The sequence below is a fragment of the Vigna radiata genome, unplaced genomic scaffold (genome assembly GCF_000741045.1).
Source record: "Vigna radiata var. radiata cultivar VC1973A unplaced genomic scaffold, Vradiata_ver6 scaffold_171, whole genome shotgun sequence".
Classification (NCBI taxonomy): Eukaryota; Viridiplantae; Streptophyta; class Magnoliopsida; order Fabales; family Fabaceae; genus Vigna; species Vigna radiata.
The window spans coordinates 54,283-75,820 of NW_014542551.1; the positions used below are offsets into that span (position 1 = coordinate 54,283).

At 36.4% G+C, this 21,538-nt stretch overlaps 1 protein-coding gene and 1 pseudogene across 2 annotated transcripts; one reads left to right on the top strand and one right to left on the bottom strand.

Annotated features, from left to right (window-relative positions):
* Positions 1–13,021: 13,021 nt before the first annotated feature.
* On the bottom strand, positions 13,022–15,833 carry LOC106780249 (annotated as a pseudogene).
* Positions 15,834–16,291: 458 nt separating this feature from the next.
* Positions 16,292–21,538, top strand: LOC106780286. 2 transcript variants are annotated; one of them, XM_014668564.2, is made up of 3 exons: positions 16,292–16,630; positions 17,109–17,857; positions 19,993–21,538. In XM_014668564.2, the coding sequence occupies exons 2-3, from the start codon at positions 17,144–17,146 to the stop codon at positions 21,274–21,276; spliced, it is 1,998 nt and encodes a 665-aa protein (XP_014524050.1). In that variant the 5' UTR covers positions 16,292–16,630; positions 17,109–17,143; the 3' UTR covers positions 21,277–21,538. The 2 variants fall into 2 exon arrangements, with proteins under 2 accessions (XP_014524050.1, XP_022632656.1); XM_022776935.1 differs by lacking the exon at positions 16,292–16,630 and adding an exon at positions 16,666–16,984.

Here is a 21,538-nt window from a genome sequence, read left to right on the forward strand (position 1 = left end):
GAGTTAATTTCTTCTACTACTCTGTTTTGTAATAAAGTGTGCAAACATGGTTGGTTATTAATCATGATTGTGCATCATCAAAAAAGGGGGAGATTGTTGAGATTGTTGACAACACAATTTCTATATCAATCTGGCTTTTTATGACGACAACACATTGCTTAATAACTAGTACATGTTGTTGTTGCATTACATGTTCATTTGCTGATTAAACTGTGATATATGTTGAACATGTGTATGTGTATGTACTATGTTACATGTTCTTGTGTTGATTGATTAATATAATTCTGGAACATGTGTATATGCTTTAATGTGTTGTGTGCTTTGCATCATTTCATATGTTTTACTGCACATATTTTAAAGCAAGAAATCACAAGCACTTTTACGAACTTATTCTTGTGCTACAAATTTCTAGTAAAGTCGACTACATTACTAATAGATTCGACTATGCTAAAACCTTTGTACAAATTTTGAGAATCAGTGCTACGTGCGTTTTTTAGAAGAAAAGAATTTCAAAGTGTTTAACATTGTGACAATCGACATTGGATTTTACATATTCGATTGTATCTGTTATTTGTTTTGGAATTCTGTTATGCTCTTGCACTCTAACGACTATATTCTTAAAAGTTAGTTGAGCATTGACGACTTGGTCAACTGTATTGATGACCATAGGCTACTATGTTGACTAAATTGTTATAACTATATAATACAGTCGACTAAATTAGTAGCACATTCGACTGAGAATCTGACTGTCTAACAGAAATCTATAAATAGACAGAACACTAGTTTGTTCACAAGACTTTTGATGATCTGACAATTTCAATTCTGTTTCATATTTCTCGTTACTCCAAGAATTCTCCAAGAGGACAGTGGTGATCTTTCTTGAAAAAAATTCAAAGAGGAGATTCAATTGCGCATACAGTGGTTGATCAACATCTGCACAAGAAGGTGCTTCTGGTATTGATCGTGTAGGCTTGGCATCCTGTGAAGACTGCTGGAATTGGACCTGTTGTGATACAGGGGGATAGTTCACTTTGAGGATTGTTCAAAGTGGTGTTGCAGATTGCAGAAGAGGAGATTCTTGCTGCAAGTCTAATTGTGTGTTGCAGCTATATTTTGGTTTTGGGTTAGAGAGGAGATTTATATTTTTGACGTGGAGGTCTTCTTTAAATTTCTTGTTGTAAAAACTGCAACCGTTATAGTGCATTTGCTTCCTGGGTTGGAAGGACACTGGATGTAGGCATTGTTGACGAAACCAATATAAAAATCTGTGTTTTCATTTCTCTATCCCTTATCTTTTACATTCCAGTCGACTTTATTCTTTACGCAGTCAACTACATAATTTCCTCTGCATACATATTCTGATTACTTGCAATTCAAGAAATTTCAAAAAGCTTTATACTTTGATTGAAAGATCGCGAAAAGAAAGTGTTTTTGAAACAAAACCAATCACCCCCCTTCTTGTTGAAATAAAGAAGCCAACCTTTTTCCAACAGAATTATCGTTCATCTCAAGGTGAATCTGCTTTATGTGGAAAAAGAAGAGAAATACCTACTTCAGATGGAGACGTACCAGATCAATCTCGAGAAAATCCAAAAGAACAAAAGAAAAGAAAGATCAGTAGTCTACAATGTCTGCCAGAAACCGTGATATTTCAAGTCAGAATGTCTAGATCTCGAGAAGTCCAAGAAGAAAGTAATCTTAAGCAAGGAGGACAAGAAAAAAGTTCTCATGAGCACATGGGAAGATCTAGACGCATCAAACTCGGAAGAAGAGCTTGAAGAGGAAGCCAACATTTGTTTAATGGCAGACACTACTGAGTACTCATCAAACGACTCTAATGAGGAGTTAAACACCCATACTATCTACCATTCATCTTAGTTGATCAAACTAGGACTACTAACTAACCCCTTAAATTCTTCATCCAACTTTCAACTTCTAAACACTCTACACCTCCAATAAAAACTCCTAGACAATCACCTCAACTAAACACTCTTCTCACAATCAGACACCACGAAACCACCAAATCCATTCCTCTAACACTAACCCTAAACACTTTGTCCATTCGCCTAAAAAAACAAAGACCTAATCCCTCTAAGCCTTTTACCTACCCTTTCCTAACACTACCTTATCACCCAGACCACACAATCCAACTCTAACCTTCCTACCCTAACCTTCCTAGGATGACCCCATACCAACTTTCTATCAAAACCATCATCTTAAAGAAGATAAACCAACCTAACTTGGAAACCTATTTAAGGAACTAAATGGATATCCATCCAAGGAGCATCAACTTTAGCTAAGGCTAAGAGATTAGAAGTAGAAGAAGGACTTTCAAGCTTATTCTTGGTTTTCCTTAAGCCATAAGAGACATTGGACTCCTCATCAAGAAACCATGGTCAATAAAGATCGAAGAAGAAGATGGAACTTCAAGGATTCTACCCTAGTGAGGGATCCCATTTTAAGTCTTCTTTTTTTATCTTGAACATATTTTTTAAATATGTAAAATAGTTTTGACAGGCCTTGCATTTGGCCAAGACACTTTGTTTATTTTTGTTTTAGAAGCTTAATAGCCTTTAGTGTAAACTAGCGCACCAATAGGACATGTATTAGAGAATTTTCTCCTAAAGTGGGTCTTGGAAGAGCTTGGAGGGCTTTGGAAGGCTTTGGAAGATGTCAACATCAAAGGAGTCTCCCTTACATTGTATGTGGATGGTAGTTAACGGAGAATGCTCCTATTGCTCCCCTTCATATTGAGATTAACAACTGAATGTAGGATTTGTGTAATCAGAACCAATATAAAAATCATCTATGCAATTTTCTCTCTTCCTTACTCTTTAAGTTTGTTTAAATTGATTTAAGGAATTTATATTTACTTGAGAAAATTATTAAAAGAACAATTTGCGATAAGAAACCAATTCACCTTCCTCTTGGTTTGTTGAAAGCATTAACCATTCCGCTGCACCACTATGACACTTGTATGTTTATTTGGAACTTGATTGAATCTAAAGTCATTTTGCCAAAATTGCAAGAGTTCTCTTATTGAGTTCTCACTTATGAAATTTTCTTCTCTTAGGGTTCTTCATAGTTTCTCCTTCAACGTTGACCTATCCTCCTAGAGGGACTTTTATCCATAATCGTAAGCCACTGACATCATCATCTCTTCATCTCATTGCATCCGCTCATTCATCTTTGCTCATGGAGTCCACCTCTTTGAAGAAGCTTCCTCAACCCATTTGGAAGAACATCATATATTGAAGGAGTCTCTTCAAAATAGTCTTCATCATTTGGTATATAGAGCTTTAGTCATTATCTTAGAAGTTTACAAGAGATAGGTTATAAGTTCTTAGCCATTTTCTTACCCACTTTTGTTCTTGTCATTTCCATGTTGTCTCATATTTTCCACCATCTTTAGTATGTTGTTTGATCCATGAATATGTGTTATGTGTCTTTAAATGTTGATTCAAAATATTTTTTCTTCTTGAATCATTATATTTTTTCTGCTTAGAATTTCCATTTTTCTGTTTGAATATGTGCAGAGTTTTGGGTATTGTGTCATGGGTTTGGCTCATGTTTTTATGGAAGATGATCTGGCTGATTCTGCTGGATGAAACATTCAATCGAAACTTCTTCTTTGGACAAAACATCATCAACCTTTGCTTTTGGATTCGAAACTAGAATGAAGGATGAACGAACTTTGGACGCAGCAAAATGAAAAGAACTTTGAAAATGAAGACAGAAGGAAGCAAAACGAATTGAAGTACCACTTCAAGTGGTGTTCGGTGGTTGGAAAAAAATGGAACATGAAGGTAGAGGAACATATGAGAAATTATGGTGTGTATGGTGAAGGGAGAGAGGCTAGAGGAAGCTTTAAAGCTTTTGCGGTGACCTTCAAGAAGGGAAGAAAGCTCTGGAAATTTCAACAAAGTTTAACTTCATTTATCCCAAAGTTTCTATTACAAGAAAGGACCAAGCTATTTAAAGAACACTAAAGTTATAGTCAAAGCCTCTACTTGGCTAATGTTTAACCATGATACAAGGAGCAAGTGACAGTTGTGCACAGTATGAAAAACATGAGCAACCACGTGGGTAACAATCCAGAAGTTTGGTGTAGATCTAGCCATTGGGTGCAAGCCCTTTTCTGCTAGGCACTAAGTTTGGCAGCATCCAGTCACTGAGCGCAAGCCCTCTTCCACTAGGCGCCATCTTTGGAAGCTTAAAGCAAATAACTCTCTTTCCGCATGCCTCTCATTGGGCTTCCTCAAACAAGTCATTTGTCAACCATGTCTCTCCTAAATCACTTGTTTTGGTCCCTTTTTGATTCCTAATTGATAGGCTTTGTCTTCCAAGCTTCTAGTGAATGAATTTTGTAACCTCTGATAAGTGATTCTCCTTTAGTTAGAACTAAAGCTTGGTCTTATTCATCTTTCCCTCCATCTTAAGAAGGATTTGTCCTCAAATCTGGTAGATCGCCTTTATTAAGAGGATATCTTGATTTATCATGTAACAAGCTCCTCAAAGCCTTGGGATTTGGCCACTTGGGAATGGCCTTATTTCTTTATTTTATTTGGGATCCACATGGATTCCTTCTATATCAAATTCATCAAACATATTTCTAATTAGTATTGATCCAACAAAGAATTTTTTTTTATGAAAGTAACTTTAGAATAAGGACTTCTCTTGAACTGTTTTATAATTTTAAGAAAATTTGGAAATCTAAATTCATAAGTAACTTTGTTTATGTCTTGACTTACTTTTATCCATAAGGGTAACTCTAACTCAAGATTTGAATTGCAATATTTTGAAAAGTATATCGTAGTAAAGAATGGTATGAAAATTTGTTTAAAAGAGAAGTTAAAATTTGAAGACTGATATTTAGAGAAGAGTTAAAGGATGAAAAACCTTCCGCTTTGGGTTCTATAAGAAAAATGGATGTTTCCCTCAGCATCACTTCCTGTTTTTCTTGCCTGATAGAAAATTTTGTTCTTTCTTTATCTTTCCTTTCAAATTCTTCTCTTTCTCACTTTTTTTCCTTTTCTTTTCTTTATTTCTATTCTCTTCTCTCTTTCTCTTTTTCTTCTCTCTCTCTCTCCCTCCCTCCCTCGCTCTCTCTCTTTTTCCTTAATTTCTCTTCTCTCCTTCAAATATCTCTATTTCTTTTCTCATCCAAGAGTTTTTCGAGCTTTTCTCCAAATTCAGTTTCCCTATGGAAAAAACCATCTAGACTTTTAATGAAAGTCTTTTCCTCTTGAATGAGATCTCTCATTAGCTCTAGGTTTCTCTTAATTGAAGGAGGTAAAAACTTTCTTCTTACAAGATTTTAATTCATTATAAACACGAATGGAGGATTTTTTACCTTTATTGACACTAGATTGTCGTTGGTTCCACCACTCACTTACATGTTCTTCAAATCTAGAAATGTATATAGTAAGGACATAGGGTTCACTATCTCTAGAAAAAAAAATGGAGGTATCTCATCAATTTTCCTCTCCCAAGCTAAGTATGACAAGCATAGATGTTTTTACCAAAGAATGAAATTTCTCTCTTAGCTTGGTAACACACTACATACTTCCTTCTATGTGAGAATTCTCCCTTTTGTTTGCCCTTGTTTTGATTCTTCATGAATTGGGAAAACATGTCCTTAAGTTTAGTTATTTCCTTATAATTTTGTTTCAAAATAATGAGTTCCATAGACATCTTTTAATTTCAAAAGTGTATTCCTAATTTGAAAAAGTTTAAGATTTCACCAAAGCACAATTTCCAAGTAAAAGAAGTGATCCAAGAGCTTCTTAAGTACGAAGTCTTACCTAGCCAGAATGCCTAAGGCTACTTACTTGACCAATTTTTAAAAGAAGATTCACTAAGATAATCAATCATCTTAAGTGGTAATCGATTACCACAGTGTATTTTGTGTAAATGTGAACCTCTTGTTGAGATTGTTGACAACACAAACTCTATATCAAACTGGTTTTTGATGATGACAACTCAGTGCTTAATAACAGTACATATGTTCCAGTATTACATGTTNTTATNNTGTAANGTTNGTCANATCNGNTGAACATGTTTTGATTNAATTACATTGTATGTTCCTATGCTTGATTGAGTGTTATATTTGTGGAACATGCTTGTATTGAAATGTGAGATAAAATGTTTTTAATCATTACACATTTCTGAAAGAAAAGATCACAGGCACCTTTTGAACTTATGTTATGACAAAGTTCTAGTCCAATCGAATACACTGTTAATGGATTCGACTATGCTAAAATCTTTGTACATATTTTGTGAACATGTGCTGTGTGAGATTTTGAGTTGAAAAGAATTTCAAAGTGATTTTTCATGTGTCAGTCGACATTGTGATATGCATATTCGATTGTGTTACTGTTCTGTTTGAAATTTTGTTAAGCCTACAAGTTCCAACGGCTATATTTTCAAAAGTTAGTTAAAACTGTATGACCTGGTCAACTGTAATAAATGAGTCTTAATTTTGTTGACTGAGGAGCTTTTATGTTGACTTTCTGTTATAACTGTTTTAATACAGTCGACTCTATTAGTAGGCTATTCGACTATGAATCAATATGATGAAACAGAAAACTATAAATAGACATAACATGAATTGTTCTGTGACATTTGTGATCTGACATTTTCATTTTCCTGTTTCAGATTGAATTTGTTAGAAGCTCCAAGAATTCTCCAAGAAGACGGTGGTGATCTTGCTTGAAAGGAATTCAGAAAGAGAAGTCATTATTCTCACTGTTTGATCAATATTCGCACAGAGAGGTGCTTCTGGTTTGATCTTGATAGGCTTGGCATCCTGCGAAAGACTACAGGTTTTTGACTGAAGGCTTGGCAACCTGTGAAGTCTGCTGTGATAGGCTTGGCATCTCTTGAAGAGTGCTGGTGACACGTTGAGGATCGTTCGACGTGGGTACAGATTATAGGAGAGGGGATTCTTGCTGCAATTCTAGTTTTGTGTGTGCAACTATATTTGGTTTTGGGTTAGATGAGATTTATATTTTTGCGTGGTGCTTCTATAAATTCCTTGTTGTAAAAACTGCAACCATTATAGTGCATTTGCTTCCTGGGTTGGAAAGACACTAGATGTAGGCATTGTTGGCCAAACCAGTATAAACATAGTGTTTGAATTTTCTGATCCCTACACTCTTTACTTTCCAGTCGACTATATCTGCTAGGAGTCAACTACGTTTTTCCGCTACATTACATTTTTAATAACTTGCATTTCAAGGAAAGATCAAAAGCTTTGAATTTTTCATACCAAGATTGTGAAAAGATTTTAATTTTGAATTAACATCAATTCACCTCCCCTCTTGGTGTAAAAAGAAGCCTACCTGTTTCATAACACCTCTCAAGAATAACCGATTATTACTTATGGTAATCGATTATCCCAAAGTGTATTTTTAATTGAAAAGTATGCTTTGTTGAAGAATGGACGTAGACCAAGCTTGAGGAGTTGTAGAACATGATGATAATAAAAGAATGAGATTAGTGGTTATGTTTAGGGTCAGGTTGACTTGTGGTTGAGGTTGGAGCACGAGTGAGTGTTGGGGTGTACCTCAGTATGTGCTTGATGAGCATGAGAGTGGTGGATAGGTCTACTAGTTTGTTGGAAACAGGATGGCTCAGTTTCAACACCAAGAGGGGGGAGGGGTGAATTTGTGAGGTTTAAAAATCAGAGTCTTTTTAAAATCATTTTCGCAAGGTATGAAGTTTTACAAAGTTTCTTGAATTGCAAGGAATAAGAGTTTTAGTGCAGCAAAAATATAAAGTTGACTGTGTAAATCGTAAAGTCGACTTATAGTAAAAGTGTAGGGAAAGAGAAAGCAAACACAAAGTTTTTATATTTGTTCGGCCTCATTGCCTACATCAAGTGTCCTTCCACAACCAGGAAGCCAATGCACTATATTAGTCAAGGTTTTTACAACAAGATTTCTATAGAGACCTCCATGTCAAAAGTATAGACAATCTCTCTAACTCTCTAACTAAAAGTATAGTCATTCAACACAAAGATATGCAGCAAGATATCCCCTCTTCTGCAACCTTCAACCTTCTTTGAACAATCCTCAAAGTGTCAGAACTCCACGAGTTCACCTCCTGTAATCCCAACAGGATAACAACAATATTTCCAAAGATTGATAGAAAACTTGATCAATATGATGAACACCAACTATGCAGATCTTGATCAAACAGTACGCGCAATTCACTTCCTCCTTAAGAAACTCTTCCAAGAAAGATCTCCTCTGTCTTCTTGATGAGTTCTTGGAGCCTTTACACAGAGATCAAATGAAAATGTTAGAATATCCAAAGTCCATTGTGATCAATAGATTCACGTCTATTTATAGTTTTCTATAAGCCAGACCCTCCTGTAGTCGACTTTGCTACTAATGTAGTCGACTGTTGTTAACACCCTAGCAAGTGTACTAGATCGTATCAAGTAATAAATAAACGGTAAGTCTAGATATCATTTCCCAAGGGACTCTTAGGCCTAGACGTTCATGTGAATTGATTTCATAAGACTTAAATAAAGAATGAATTTAAGGTTTATAATGTGAAAACTAAAATAAACATGCAAATGCAAAGCTTGATCAATTGGCAAATAAAGATATGAATAAATGGTGTTGTTCGGGTTTACGGTTTCATCCTAATCAACTCTCCTATATCTACTATTCTTATTTGTTATCAATGTCCATGCAACTTTCTAATTTACTCTAAACCCGATTCCTCAACGAAAAGAGCCTATCACCAATTACTAGTTTACTATTCCTAGTCTCCCTAGTAATTACTAACACATTAATGACAGAAGCTTAAAGCAATTGACTGTCTTATTCCTATTCCTAGGTAATATTTCATAATCAAAAGAATTTTTCTCAGTTCTAGATTTTTCCGTGCGTTCCCATATCGACAAAATCAATGATCATGACACTAAATGAGTTAAACAATGCAAGCCCTCACCTCAGAGAAGAAAACCCAAAACTATTGATAACAAAAGTATATGGATAAAATCATAACTTTAATATAAGAGAGTTTCAAAAGGATTACATCGTTCCCCAACAACAAAGGGTTTAGTTCACCATTGTCATGGTGAACTAGATGAGTTGAATGGAAAGAATGAAAAGATAAACCCTAGATTTGGTAGATTGGAGCTGTTACATCCAAAAGCCACCTCCAAGGAGTGTAGAAAGTGTTATGTCGTCTTTTTCTACCAAAAGATACATGCACTGGGTCGTCTAGGTCTATTTATAACACAGAAAAATAACAAAATTTTGGCCCAGCCCAATAATTACAATGCTCACCGTTGGGTCCACGGCTCAGCGGTAAGTGCGATACTCCACTGGAACGCTCAGCGTTGACGCCCAGGCGGTGGATCTGGCGCTCAACGGTAGGCATAGTTCTTCATTTTTCCCTCAGTGCTGGCGCTTAAGCTTTTGGCAGTGGCTTTTTCCACGAAGATGGCGCTCAGCGATGAAATTGGCGTTGAGCGGTGGGTGCGATTCTTCTTTTGCACCTTTCTTCATTCTTTCTTGAGTCCAACTCCTTCCTACTTCACTTTCCATCCTTCAATTCTCGTTAAATCCTGTCAAAACAATGTAAAACCAAGCATAATATCCCTAAAACCACCTTTGACTCTCTTGTAACCTAACTTAAGTGTTTTCATGATTTTAAGCTCATTCTAAGTTATAAAGGGTGTGTTTTAATATCAATTTCAAGTATAAAAATAACGGTTTTTAGACCGTTATCAGTATGATGAACACCAACAATCTTTCCAAAGATTGATAGAAAACTTGATCAGTATGATGAACACCAACTGTGCAGATCTGGATCAAATAGTACGCGCAATTCACTTCCTCCTTAAGAAACTCTTCCAAGAAAGATCTCCTCCGTCTTCTTGATGAGTTCTTGGATCCTTTACACAGAGATCACAATCTGAAATATCAAATGAAAATGTTAGAATATCCAAAGTCCTCTGTGATCAATAGAATAAGTCTATTTATAGTTTTCTATAAATCACACGCTCTTGTAGTCGACTTTGCTACTAATGTATTCGATTGTCATCAGACAATTATAACATTTAAGTCAAATAGCAGCAGTCATAACAACCAAATTGATTTTGCATTTAATTCAGTTGAGTTGAATTTAATGCTTTAGCATACAGTTGAAATATAGTCGTTACAAGACAAAAGCATTAACAAAATTTCAAAAAAAATAACTAACTAAGTCGAATTCACTGTGCGTGTAGTCAACTTAGACACTTCAACTCAGTTTGAAATACTTTTCAATGCAAAATCACTCACAATACTACTTTTGAAAATCTGTGCAAAGTCACGAGTTTTAATCGACTTACTTCATAATGAAGTCGACTTAAAATTTGCAGTTTTGTCACACAATATAAGTTCATCAAAGTGCATGTGGTTTTCTTTTCTTAAACATATGTAATGCAATCACAAAAGATGTATCATGTATAAAATCAGTGAATATGCATTCATATATGAGAATCAACACAAACATGTTCATTAAGTATCACTCACGATAAAGAATTGAACATGTAACACATAACAATACATGTGTTATTAATAATGTGTTGTCATCATCAAAAACAGAGCAGTGCTTCCCTTATCAACAATCTCAACATAGTTGTACCTACTAAATCTTGGTTCTATCTACGCATAGGTGTTTCCTTTTTCCTTGTGTGTATCGGAAGAGTTGTTCAAGTTAACCTCCCTTGTGTGTGGGTGATGGTGTTTTCCTTGTCCTTGTATGGTAGGATTAAATATTTCTTAGTTGGATTGTGGGACTACTCGAGCATATCTGTAGGGGAAGCTACAGATTGGTTTGTAGGAGCAACTACAACCAAGTGAGGTAGGGTATAGGAGGGAGACTGACTATTTCCATTATGGTATTCATGGTGTTGTTCATGACTAAGATAGTCATAATGATGATGATGTATCTATGATGATGATCATGGTATTAGAGATGCTTCAAGTGATGCTATGTTGATAGTGGTTATACTATAATAGTTATAGTAAGGAGTTAGCGTAGGTGTTAATGAGTGGATAGACTAAGGGTCTATGTGTGAGATGTTAGTAGTGACATCAAAGGTCAAGGAATCAAGGATCGGGGATCGAGAATTGAGTAATTCGTTGCGATTAAGTTTTCATGCTAAAGGATTAAGAATATTATTGTTATTACCATTGGGTATGAAGTGGTTCATGGGTGATATATATTGAGTGTATTATATCTTATTATTATTATTATTATGATTGTTTTATTGGTAGCTTACCCCATACGTGTTTATGTTTGTGTGCTGTGAATGAAATTATTGACGATGATCGTATAATGTGTTATACGTGAGCATATGATGTTGTAGATGGTGCTAAGACATGATAGATTCGAGCAATGACGAGGAACAAACTTGGGATTTTAATGAAAGCTATTTTTGATAAATTTAAGACAATGTAGTTGGAGTTATTTGAATTCATTCGTTATTTCCATTATTTGAATAATGTAATTGGATAAGTCTTTTGGAACTCATCTATTTCGAATAAATTATGCAAATTTAGATGTTATGGTTTTGAAAAATACGTTTTCGCGCTATAAGAAAGTTTAAAATTTACGGTTTTTGAATAACCCGAGACACTCAAGAAATTGGGGCATTACAACATCGCAAATAACACATAATTTAGTAAAATAGTTAGTGACATAAAGGTCCCCTGAGAAAGAGTAGCAAATTCCATAAGTGGGTCCGATATATGAGCAAGATCACCTTGAGTAAAACGATTATTTAAATCCATCTAAATGTCAATGGCTTAATCCATCCAAATCATGCTTTCTCGAATGAAAGGAGAGACTGAGTGGACAAGCCATGAGACCACCATACTATGGCACTTATACCAGGCTTAAAAAGAAGAATGAATCTTGGCAGGCTGTGGTGTTAACCCAAGAACAAATTCTACTTTATTCTTGGCTAAAAGTGTAGTAGTCATCAAATGACTCTAAGAATGGTAATTGGTAGCATCTAAAACTATAAAGACGAGAGCAATAATGAGGTTTTCATTCAGGTGCAAGTAAAGATAGTTGTGAGTAAGATCCTCACCTGGTTGACCATAAGCTTTGGTAGTTATGGTGATAAAGAACGAAACATACAAAGGCAGCAAAACGCATGTAATAAAGGTCTTCAAAAGAAGAGTTCTGATACCATCATAAGACATCAATAATGTAAGAAGAAAAACAATCATATAATAAAGGTCTTTAAAAGAAGAGTTCTAATATCATCATAACACATTAATAATATAAGAAGAGAAACAAGCAAAGAGAGTACAAACAAGTAAAAAGACACATAACACTTGAACAATATACAATTTATGATTCTATATGGATGAAGAAAAGAAAGGAAAAACTTAGATATAAAAAGAAGGCAAAACAAAAACATAAGAACATAGATAATGACTATAAGAACTCTGAATGTTATATTGTCAAACTCTATTACAAAACTTACCATTCAACTCTAAAAATCTTTTGACCAACTCTATTAAGTATTTTTTTTGTTCAAAAGTCATTTTTTATTTAATTAAATTTGTTTCAACCAGTTATTACTTACTCAAATCAAATATTTTTTCAATAAAATACTTTTGATTTAAATAAGAGTATTTTTTTTAAGAAGTCACTCACATATAAATTAACATAATAGTTAACAAAATACTTATTTGGCTTAATACCTATTTTGGTCCCTCGAACAAGGGGTTTTGTTCAAAATCGTCCTACCATTTTTAAAAAGTAACAATTGGTCCCATTTTTTGAAAAAATTGTCCAAGTTAATCATTTTCGCTAATGGCGTTAAAGACTTAACATTGCAACGGCTCCTCTGGACTAAACTTGATGACATGTCAGTTTTAATTGATTGCATGGCAGTTTCAGCTTTATTGATGTGTAAAATTAAAATGGGCAGAAAAGAAATTATCGAGTACTGTCCTGAGAGAGAGAGGTTAAAAAAATTGGGATTAAGGTTAGAAGCAAAATCGCGATTTGGAATTAAATTTTCTGCTTCAAGCATCGTTCTTTCAACTCTTAGTTAATTCCCTAATTTTGTCTGTATATTCAACTGGGAGGCATTTGCCACCAGAGTTTGCGTGAGTATTTTCCAAGCAAATAAGCTTGGTGATTGGATACAATAACTCCCCCCTTGGGTCCCTAATAACAGCCTCAATCAAATCAATGTCCATGGTTCCATCATTGTTATTCTTCACTTGTCTTGGATGCACCGCTCCAATAGTTGCAATGTTGCCGTTCTCATAAATATAGATATGGCAATTGTCTCCAAGAATAACTTCACTTCCCCTGACATCACAATGGACAACTACACATATAAGGTTCCCCCCATAGTGCCGAATGGAACAAAAAGAGCAGCTTCCTTGCCCATTGTCTTTGCCCTCTCTGCTTCTAAGCGAAAAGCAGTAGGGTCATTTCCTAGAACATCGTCATCAACTTCAGCACTTGCCATGGCGGCCCACATGGCTTTCGTTGGCTTCGTAACTGTGTCTGACCGAAGATCCACAATTCTAGTAATCAAATCCAAGCCTTTAGATGTTTTGAATGACTTGTATGGATCAACAATGTACAAGATGATGCTTTGCCTACATTTTTAAGCAAAATTTACCTTGATAAGAAAGGAAAATTAAATCCAGGGGAAAAGCCATGTGATGTGTTTGCCAGTAGTAGATTGACGATTCATCCTCTCTGTTATATTAAGAAGGGAAATTGTGTTACGAGTAGTAGTGTTGCCTGAAGTGCAGCCATTTCTTTTAATAATAGGGTTGCCTGAAGTTTCTGTCATCATCCCTGCTACATCACTGCTACCATTGCGCTGCTGCCATCGATGGAGTTTTTGTCTTGCCTTTCATTCTTCTCAAACGCGACCATCTTCACAAACCTCATTCTTCTCCCACCACGAGCTATCACTCCCAAAGCAACCTTTTCTTCAAAAGAAGTAAACACCGATTTCACGTAATTTGAACCTAGGCGTCGACAGAAACTTCAAATAGAGCAACCCTCCCAGGACTTAACTCCAACATCAAAACCACAGTGTAATCCAATTCTCTCTCCTTCGTCTTCTTCTCCAACCTCTCCAAAATCCTTGAATTCCCTTGTCTCCCAAGAGTCCCCAAAACCACACCACAACTTCGAGTGTCTCCCTCGCTTTCAAAATTGCATTTTTCCTCACAAACCCTAACCCCTCTTTTTTAACCTCTGTAAAAAAAATGCCACCTAATCTATTTTTTTGTTACAATTTTAACCTCCAGCCACGAAACTGCCACGTAATCACTTAACATTGATACCTCATCAAGTTTAGTCCAGAGAAGCAGTTACAACGTTAAATTTTTTACGCCATTAGCGAAAAGGATTAACTTGAACAGTTTTTTCAAAAAGTGAGACCAATTATTACTTTTTAAAAAAGGTAGGACAATTTTGAACAAAACCCCTCTTTAGAGGGAACAAAATAGGTATTAAACCTACTTATTTCGTTCTTTGTATAACGAGTTTTTGTCGGCTCTAATAATATACATATCTTATAATGATTTACTTCCACAACTGAGTGCTAATGACTAGTGTAACAGTTTTGCATTTAAGTGTCTTAGTTAACGTATGCATTCAATTTGAAAACCTAAACATAATAAAAATATTACTATATATTGAAATAAAAATATTAAGGTTAAAACCATTTAGGCGTCCCTATTTTCGTAAGGTATTCCCACTTGGGTCCCCTTCTTTTAAACTTTCCCAATTGAGTCCTTATAAGGGCTAATTTCAAACAAATTAGCTCCTGCCGTTAAAAATCATTAACGGTGTTAATTTTCTGCAGAGGTGGTTGGATGATGTGTTAAAATTTCCCAACCAGATTTTGCCACATCACCGTCTTGGACACGTCATCGTCATCTTCTTCACAAAAACCCTAAACTCCCAAACCCTAGCCGTCGTCAGCGACAAGCGTCGTCGCGAGCTCCTCCTCCAATCCAAAATCCAGTTCGTCGTCTCCCACGTTGCACCATCATCCTCAGCAAGCCAACGCACCATCATTCATCTCCTCAAAACCCAAATGCAGAAAGACCAAAACAAAAAATCAAAAGCCAAAATAAGTTTCGAACCGTCTTCCTCACGCATCACAAACCCAACGCAATTCTCCATTCTCAAACTTGCGCTCAGAAATTAAGAAGATATCCAGCATTAAAAGTTCCTTTAATGACACCACATTGTCAGAATCAGGAATTACAGCTACATTCTCTCCTTGAACTACACTTCCTTCTTTTCTGTTGGTTCATCTTCCAGAATGCCAATTACAGAGTTCTTTCTGCAAAATATATCTGAAAATGAGAGAAATATTATTCTTTGACCAAATAAAGTATGTCTGATTATCTAGCATTCCTTAATCGTAATGCTGGATAAAATCAACAAGTGAATTTAAAAGAAACACTAACTCCTTCGTTTGAAAAAGAAAAAGAAAAAAAAAAAGAAAGAAAAGAAAATGTAAGTATTTCAGCACCTGAACAAACAAATTTCATAATGGGAAAAGTAAAGCATTGTTTTTTTATGCAGCAGACAAAACAATTCAAAACTGCAGAGACATTCTCACTATTTTAACAGTTGTTAATAGATGTAAAGGAGATCAATATGGCAATGATTCATACCCAAAAATTATTAAATTGAAATCGAGAATTGCTCCGTTGATGTGGTTGGTTGCTTCCTTCATCTCCACCATCGTCTTCGCACAAGCGTCGCAGCGTCGTGATTGTTGTGCCTCCATCAGCGCAACTTACCAGCAGTGCCTCCATGTCGTCCACAAGTCGCGTGAAGGAGGAGAAGCAAAACCCTATTCGCAATTAGGGATCTCAGGAGCGACGCAGGGAAAGTCCTGTCCCTAATCTGAACCCTAATTTGGGAGAAAGGGATTCCACGTGGCAAAAAATTGACACACACCCTTCCATCTCTGCAGAAAATTAACACCGTTAATGATTTTTAACGGCATGGACTAATTTGTTTGAAATTAGCACTTATAAGGACTCAATTGGAAAAGTTTAAAAGAAGTGGACCTAAGTGGAAATACCTTATGAAAATAGGAACGCTTAAATGGTTTTAACCAAATATTAATAAAAAAAACTGTTTAGAAAACCTATATCGCACCTACATCCTGGTAGAAAACCTATACACAGTTTTTGTGGTAGATTGATAGAGAGATATTTGGTTAGAATGGTGGAGGTGATTATCCTTTTTGGCCATGAAAAAGGCAGAAAAGGAAACAGGGGAATCCATCCATGAGATGCATCACTGTCATTAAAAGCAGACACAACTGCATGTACCTTTTCTAATGCAACAGTACCTTCAAATTATGAAAGTTAAAGCTGCATCTCACATGTGTGATTCCAACTTTCAAGACCAATCACTGGTTGGTTGGTGCTCATTTTCAAGCTAAGCACCTAACCATATATAACCCCTCACCAAAATCTTTCCCTCTACCCTTTGCTTTCCTTTGCTTAGCAAGCATTGATTATGAACTAAGCAAAGCTTCTTCTTTCAGATGCATTAGCGGTAGGAATGAACCCACGTGAGTCAGCCCGTCATGTTCAAGTGGGTAGGTCACTAACGTCTCATCCGAGAGTTTGGGGAAACAAAAATTATTGTATGCTTGAATAACTCAATATGATTATGATTATTATTATACTGTTATTACCGAAAACAGAACATTATAAATATAAAAATGAAATTTTTGTGACGTGGAACTTAGATTAAGTACAGTTTCTCACGAACACGATGTTCATCATATTTAATTAATCCATGTTCTAAAGGGAATATTCAGAAAGTTAAGTGGTTACTTTAGTAGTCAATTCTCCGGTCTTCTTCAGTCATTCTCTAAATTTGTGGCGTGTGATATTTTGCTCCCCTTTCACACTCTTCCATACTTGGTTGTCGATTATCATATTTCCCTGTAAGCTTTATTATGTTGCTCCATCACCCTCCCACAGATCCAGCTTCTTCTTTTGAGAAAATCTCATGTAAATTAGTATCATTGTAGAGAGTTAAGTGGATAGAGAGATTTCTTTTTTTTTCAGGTTGTTAATTGTGAGCAGTGCTTCAAATTTCCACAATGGCAACTACATATTTCCCACTGAGGTGGGAGAGCACTGGGGATCAGTGGTGGTATGCATCCCCAATAGATTGTGCTGCCGCAAATGGACATTATGACTTGGTTCGTGAGCTGCTTAAAATCGACAACAACCACCTCTTCAAGCTCACTTCATTGCGCAGAATTCGCCGCCTTGAAGTTGTGTGGGACGATGAAGAACAGTTTAGTGATGTTGCAAAGTGCCGTTCACAGGTTGCACATAAGTTGCTTCTTGAGTGTGAGTCAAAGAGAGGGAAGAACAAGAACTCTCTCATCCGTGCTGGGTATGGAGGGTGGTTAATGTACACCGCTGCATCTGCTGGGGACTTGACTTTTGTGCAACAACTTCTTGAGAGGAACCCTTTGTTGGTGTTCGGAGAGGGGGAGTATAATGTCACTGATATCTTTTATGCTGCTTCCAGGGGCAAGAATTGTGAGGTTTTTAGGCAGATTTTCGACTTTGCAGTTTCTCCAAGGTTTGTCACAGGTAAAGGTGGGGTTTTGGAGGAGCATGTTGGGGATATTCCTCCTGTTTACAAGTGGGAGATGAGCAATAGGGCTGTCCATGCGGCTGCTAGAGGGGGTAGTGTGGATATTTTGGAGGAGTTTCTTGCTAATTGCTCTGATGTGTTGGGTTATAGAGATGCTCAGGGCTCTACTATATTGCATTCTGCTGCAGGCAGAGGGCAGGTTGAGGTGAGATTTTGCTGATTTTGTTCTCTTTAAAGTTGAGATTTTTAAATAATGCTCCATTTCTGTGCATCAAAATGGTGCTACTTGTTGTGTATTGTTTTCTTTACCTTCCTTCTCATGGGCCTCTTCAGTAGTACTAGTAAGAGACACTTCAAGAATCACATTATAGTTTTGTTTGCCAAACAGGGAAGGATAGATAAAACCCTTGTTTTAGTCCCTAATATAACGGTTAGAAAATGACACTCACTTAAATATTTCTGAACATGCTTATGATATTTTCCACACTTTTTTATCGATTAGACACTTACAATTTATAGACTCATATATTGGCTTTTCACCTACAAAGTCATAAACTCTATCATTAAGCCATCATTTATTCTCTATTATATTCTAATAACTACAACATTTTTATATTCTAATAATTACAACATTAATAGTCATGTTTGCCACACTTAAAACATTCAACATCAACATCAGACTTAACTCCTTGTCTCCACTTTGTCCATGACCACACTAGTTTTGCTGATCGGTTTGCTCCTTGTCATCTTCATAATCACTTCCATCATATTTTGGTCACGACCTCCTCGTCCATGGCCTCTTTCTCTAGGACCACCAGGACCTCGAGTGTTCCGAGCACCTCCCTTCAGGTTAAGTTTTGCTTGAAATACCTTATCAAGTGACTCAAAGATCGTTCTCCTTCACTGCTTGTGTGCCTCTAAAGACCCAACAAGCTCTTCAATCGAGAACATGGTCGAGTCTTTGGACTCTTCAATTGCACACACAATATTCTCGAATTCCTTAGGATCTTCTCCACAATATGGCTGATAGACAACTCCTCTCCATTTCTTCCGAGTTGATTTGCTACCGTCTCCACTCGAGATACATACTCTTCCACTCGTTCTCTACTCTCCATTCTCAGACTCTTCGCCTCTGAGAGTTTGAAATCTAACTTGCTTTACACGATTATCGCCTCTGTAAGCTTTCTCAAGAATCTGCCAAGCTTCTCTTAAAGACATAGCATTCACTATCTTCTCAAAGCTAGACTCATCAACAGCTCGATACAGAATGTACAAGGCTGATTGATCCTTTACCCGTGATTTTCTTAATGCGGCAAGTTGGGCCACGGTCTAGTCTACATCTTCTGCGAGCTCTTCGTAGCCATTCACTACAACATCCCAAAGTAGCCATTCACTACAACATCCCAAATGTCTTGGGATCCAAGAAGAGCTCTCATCTTAACACTCCAATTGTCAAAGTTGACTTTCTTTGTCAATGTGGCAGGAACACACTGTTTGCTAAGCTGGTCATCTCTCTTTCACTTGGACACCCAAGCAGCTCTCTCCGCTCTGATGCCAATTTATTAGAAAATGGCACTCAGTTAGATATTTCTAGAAAATGGCACTCAGTTAGATATTTCTGAGTTAGATATTTCTGAATATGCTTATGGTGTTTTCCACACTTTGTGTCAACTAGATACTTACAATTTATAGACTCGTATATTGGCTTTTCACCTACAAAACCATAAACTCTACCATTAAGCCACCATTTATTCTATATTATTATCTAATAACTATAACATTAAACTAATGACCCTTGCACTCTAAAACTGACAAACCTATTAAACAAAATAAATAACCCAATTAAATCTATCACATTTAACTTTACCTTAACATATTCAGTGATTGTTTTATTCCCTATCATTTGTCAGTAGTCACTTCAATGACTTTGCAATTTGTGTCATTTGTCAGTAGTCACTTCAATGACTTTGTCATTTGTTAATACTTTTCTTCCCCTTTTTTATTGATGTCTCATTGAATTTTTAATGAAGACATGGTTTAAAATAACCTGATTAATTAATATATGAGGGTTCAAAGTGAGGACTGGCTGTAAAAAAGTATAGATGTTTCTTTGGTTGTTGATTGACTGTAAGATGCTTTGGGTGGATGCTATTAGAATACTCAGATTACTTATTGAATTAAGTCAAAGTAGAACAAAGATCATATTTAAACCATTAGCATTTGGAGGTGCACTTGGAGGAAGATAATGTCCACTCCACTTAATTGTATCATTAGATTTTTATCGTATCATTTGTTGTGGTGGTTTTATATTGTATCAAACTCTTCATGGAACTTATGCAGGTGGTTAAGTATCTCACATCATCCTTTGACATAATAAACTCCACAGACCATCAGGGAAACTCTGCTTTGAATGTGGCTGCTTACAGGGGCCAATTAGCTGCAGTTGAGGCTCTAGTTTCCGCATGTCCTGCGTTGGTTTCTACGAGAAACAATGGGGGAGACACTTTCCTCCATAAAGCTGTGTCTGGTTTTCAGTCTACCTCATTCAGAAGGTTGGACAGACAGGTTGAACTTTTGAGGCAGTTAGTAAGTTGCAAAAAATTTCACATAGAGGAAGTCATCAATGTAAAGAACACTGATGGAAGAACTGCACTCCACATTGGCACAATGGGTAAAATCCACATCGATCTTGTTAAGCTCCTGATGACTGCTCCATCAGTGAATGTGAATGTGAGTGATTGTAATGGCATGACCCCACTTGATTACCTTAAGCAAAGTCCAAACACAGCAGCATCAAATATACTGATCAGGAAGTTGGTTGCAGCTGGGGGAACGTTCCACAATCAAAGCTATAATTCAAGAAAAGCCGCAGCTTCACACATGAAAATGCATAGTATTGGAGGCAGTCCAGGAACATCTTTCAGAATATCTGACACTCAAATGTTCTTGTACACAGGAATTGAGAATGCATCAGATGCTAGTACGGATCAGGGAAGTGTAGGAATGAGTTCATCTTCATCAGACCATACTGCATATGACTCAGCAGCAGAGAACAGACCTTCAACAACAAGCATAAGGCCATCGGTGGCTGCCGGGTTGAAACGAGTCCTTCAGTGGCCACTGGTGAAGGATAAGAAAGATGAGGGGATAAGGAAATCAATGGATGAGGGTTCAGTGGACTCATGCAGGAAATGGGACACCACAGATGAAATTCCAACTCCACTAAGACAAAAGTTCTTCAGGCATTCAACACTTCAGAACAACAAAAGGAACCTATCTGTAAGGAGCTACCAGTCAAGTCCAAATGCTAAGAAGAGATTTGCTTCAGGACTGGTACATGTGAAGGTTTCAAGAAGATCAAGCTCTAGCTCATTTTCTATATCATCATTGTCATCCCCTAGATCCATAGATAAGCAAAAGGGTTTTTGTCTTGACAATGATGTTGCTGGACCGTCTTGCACAAGTCACCAAAATGATAAATCAACAATTTCAGGGAAGAGAGCTTCTGTCAGCAAAAAGCTAAGGGGCCATTATTTCTGTTTTTCAAAAGCCTCAGTTGTCAGGGAGCAAGAAAGCCATTGTTACAAGGACCATGACGTTTTTGTGAGTGGCCTAATTGGATGAAATAGGCTTATTTCTGAACTGGTTATCGTCAATTACAGAAGATGAAAACGTCCTTCTTAAAGATACCAGGGCTTCTAATGCAATAATTGTTTGCAGGTTTTATAGACAGTACTATGTGATGAATTACTTGTTAAAATATGCTTCATGGGATCAAATCAACAAGGTTTGGTGTGTACAGTGAGAATTTGTATTTCACATAAAATGTGCTTATTTTGCATGTGCAAAAACAAGGTGAAGGTTTATGAGAATAACTATTGAATCA